The 2,924-nt window shown below is 61.0% G+C and overlaps 2 protein-coding genes across 2 annotated transcripts; both read left to right on the top strand.

The window, feature by feature from the left end:
* Positions 1–324: 324 nt before the first annotated feature.
* On the top strand, positions 325–1,764 carry PTSG_11754 (uncharacterized protein; the record flags this gene model as incomplete). Its single annotated transcript, XM_004997495.1, has 4 exons — positions 325–334; positions 469–557; positions 946–1,176; positions 1,423–1,764. The coding sequence occupies 4 exons, from the start codon at positions 325–327 to the stop codon at positions 1,762–1,764; spliced, it is 672 nt and encodes a 223-aa protein (XP_004997552.1).
* A 25-nt stretch (positions 1,765–1,789) lies between these two features.
* PTSG_11753 (uncharacterized protein) lies at positions 1,790–2,904 on the top strand (the record flags this gene model as incomplete). Its single annotated transcript, XM_004997494.1, has 4 exons — positions 1,790–1,988; positions 2,015–2,377; positions 2,403–2,764; positions 2,844–2,904. The coding sequence occupies exons 1-4, from the start codon at positions 1,827–1,829 to the stop codon at positions 2,902–2,904; spliced, it is 948 nt and encodes a 315-aa protein (XP_004997551.1). The 5' UTR covers positions 1,790–1,826.
* Positions 2,905–2,924: the final 20 nt, after the last annotated feature.

Below are 2,924 nucleotides of genomic sequence, written 5' to 3'. Positions count from 1 at the left end.
ATCCTCGGAGATGCGCGCCGTCAACAATGTCAACTAGCACAGGGGTGGCAGCGTCTTGAAAAAAATCGGACTCACAGGTGCCCCCTTCATCACGTGTTGAGATACTGGTGCATACATCACACACATGCCATCACTCTACACCAGTCGCACCCACGCCCCCAACCCCCCTTCACATACACCCACACACTCACTCACTTTGCAGGCCCACCCTCCTCACCTTCACTGCACCCCTCTCAACCTCTGAGACCCCTTCTTGAGCGGCGAGTACGCTGCTGCTTCCGTGGCCGGCTGCCAGGATGGCTCGGACAAGAAGTACGAAGAAAAATGGCAGCAGGTACGCACCCGCATCCACACTCACACATGTGCGTGTGCAAACGCTCGCAACCATGGCAGCGACGCTGCTTCATTTGCACACTTGATGGTGGTCGTGTCATTTACACTGCTGTCACCGCTCCATCGCGCGTTTAGGTCTCAAGCACTTTGACGCGTACTCGGTCGAGACAAACCGCGTGGCATTCAACGGGAACATCTCCACCTTTGACCTCTGGGACACCGAGGTCTGTGCGCGCGCGCGCGCGCGCGTGTGTGTGTGTGTGTGTGTGTGTGTGTGTGTGTGTGTGTGTGTGTGTGTGTGTGTGTGTGTGTGTGTGTGTGTGTGTTTGTGTGTGTGTGTGTGTGTGTTTGTGTGTGTGTGTGTCGGCTCGTGTACCTCGCATCAGAAGTTCTTGTCAGTTCGTCCACGCCACCATGCCTGTGCCACCCCCTCACCTCCCACTTTCTCGTCTTCATCCCGCTCTCCTCTGCCATGTGCAGTGCAAGCAAAGGCGCTCGCTGTCATGAGCTCGTACGCCAGCACCAACGGCGTGCCCTCGTGTGCGAGCAACATGCTGCTCAACGACGTCGTGCGCGGGCAGTGGAAGCGTGGCATGGTGACGATTGAAACAGACTGCTGTGCGATTTGCAACCGTGGTCAACGCGAACAAGCACGCGCGCGACCCTGTCGACCCTGTCGTGAAGACGCTGAACGGTGGCGCGGACATGGAGCTCGGAGAGACATACTTCACCACAAACGGCTGCTTGGAGCAGGTTGTGCAGCACAACGGCACGACAATCGACACGGTGAACAACACCGTGCGGCGGGTCCTCAAAGATAGCTTCATCATGGGCCAATGGTATGTTGACTTATGCTGGCTTTGTGTGTGTGTGTGTGTGTGTGCGTGTGTGTGTGTGTGTGTGTATGTGTGTGTGTGTGTGTGTGTGTGTGTGTGTGTGTGTGTGTGTGTGTGTGTCCTCGAAGTCTCTTATGAGTGTTATGTCCCTGAGATGATGAAGCGGTGCGCGGTTCCTCAATACGCACAACAGTGTTGTCATTATTGCCTCTCACGCCATCCTCCCCCTCCACTCCCACTCCCTCCCCTCCAGGCATCGATGAGTGCACGGCCTGTGGACCCAAGCCTCCCCTCCAGTCACGGCCGCTGCATCAGCGAGTGTCCCGACAACGGCGAGTATGAGCTCAGCAACACGTGTTCTGAATGCCATACAACACGTGTGCTGAATGCCACTCCACCAGACGCCATCAACTGCCTCCTCTGCGACGGCAACCTCATCAGTCGCGCATTGCCCACTGCCCTCTCGACTACTACGCCAAGGACCACCGCTGCGTGCCATGCACCACGTGTGGCATGGGCACCTGGGCCTCCACCCCATGTTCCGCATCCTCCGACGCCGGCTGCTCTCCCTGGACCGAGTGCAAGCCAGGATTAGAAGGAGTACGTTTCTGGCAACGCCGTGTGCGACCACCGCGTGCGTGAGCTGCACCCTTTGGCATGGAGTACCAGCCGCTGCCGGACCGCGCCTCGTGCTTCCCCACCAGCGTGTGCGAGGAGCCCTTCATCGAGACCATCCCGCCCACGCTCACCACAGACCGCCTCTGCTCCTGTGACACGCTCGCCTGCAACAAGCTCATCACGCAGTTGTTTCAGAAGATGGTGTATGCCGACCCACGGACGAGCAGCTCGACGTGGTGCTTGAAGTGTGCTGCTCTGGCCAGGGCAAGGATGGCATCCACGCCACCATTCGCCAGATGGACGCCTACGCGGCACGCCGCTCCTGCCCAGGCTGCACAGACACGTGCGAGTGCAGCGCTGGCTTCATCCTTGTCTACGACGCCGACTCAGCCGACTGTCGGCCATGCGACGGCGTGACGGAGTTCTCCCCATCCGTTGGCGGCAGCAAGTACGAGCCCATTGAGGAGTGCGAGCGCGGCCAGGAGGAGGTCGCCGCGCCAACCCGCTGTTCATCGGACCGCGTGTGTCACGACTGCCCGGCCGGCACCATCGACTCGGACAGTGACGGCTCCACGGGTTGCGAGCCACATGTGCCCAACCACCCACTACACGGAGGCGAGCTCCGACAGCTCCTGCTCCAGGTTCACCTACCACGCAGGCACCCACCACGACCACGACAGCGACCCCGCCACGCCGTGCAACGACGTCACAGAGTGCGCGCCCGGGTTTGAGCAGGTGCAGGCCATGACACTCCTCATCAGCGACTGCGTGTCTGCGACGAGTGCCCGGAGGGCACGTACAAGGCTGTCTCTGGCCAGCCAGGGCGTGCCCTGCCTCCCCGTCACCACGTGCGACGCCAGCGAGGAGGAGACGGCCGAGTCCACCCCAACGAGCGACCGCGTGCGCAGCCTGTGCGAGCTTGATGCCACCTTCAAGTCCGTTGACGGCCAGGCCGAGTCATGCCGCCCCGTCACGCAGTGCGGCCCGGATGAGGAAAGAGATTCGCTTTGCGAACCCACGCGCCAGCACGACCGCCTCTGCCGCAAGTGCGTCCAGGACACGTGCGTGCCTGTGTCGCGTGCGCGGCCTCGGAGTACATTTCCACGCACGGCCGTGAGCAAGTGTGAGTTTGGCACC

The sequence above is a fragment of the Salpingoeca rosetta genome, assembly GCF_000188695.1.
Source record: "Salpingoeca rosetta unplaced genomic scaffold supercont1.4, whole genome shotgun sequence".
In the NCBI taxonomy this organism is placed as follows: domain Eukaryota; class Choanoflagellata; order Craspedida; family Salpingoecidae; genus Salpingoeca; species Salpingoeca rosetta.
This window is presented reverse-complemented; position numbering and strand designations above follow the sequence as displayed.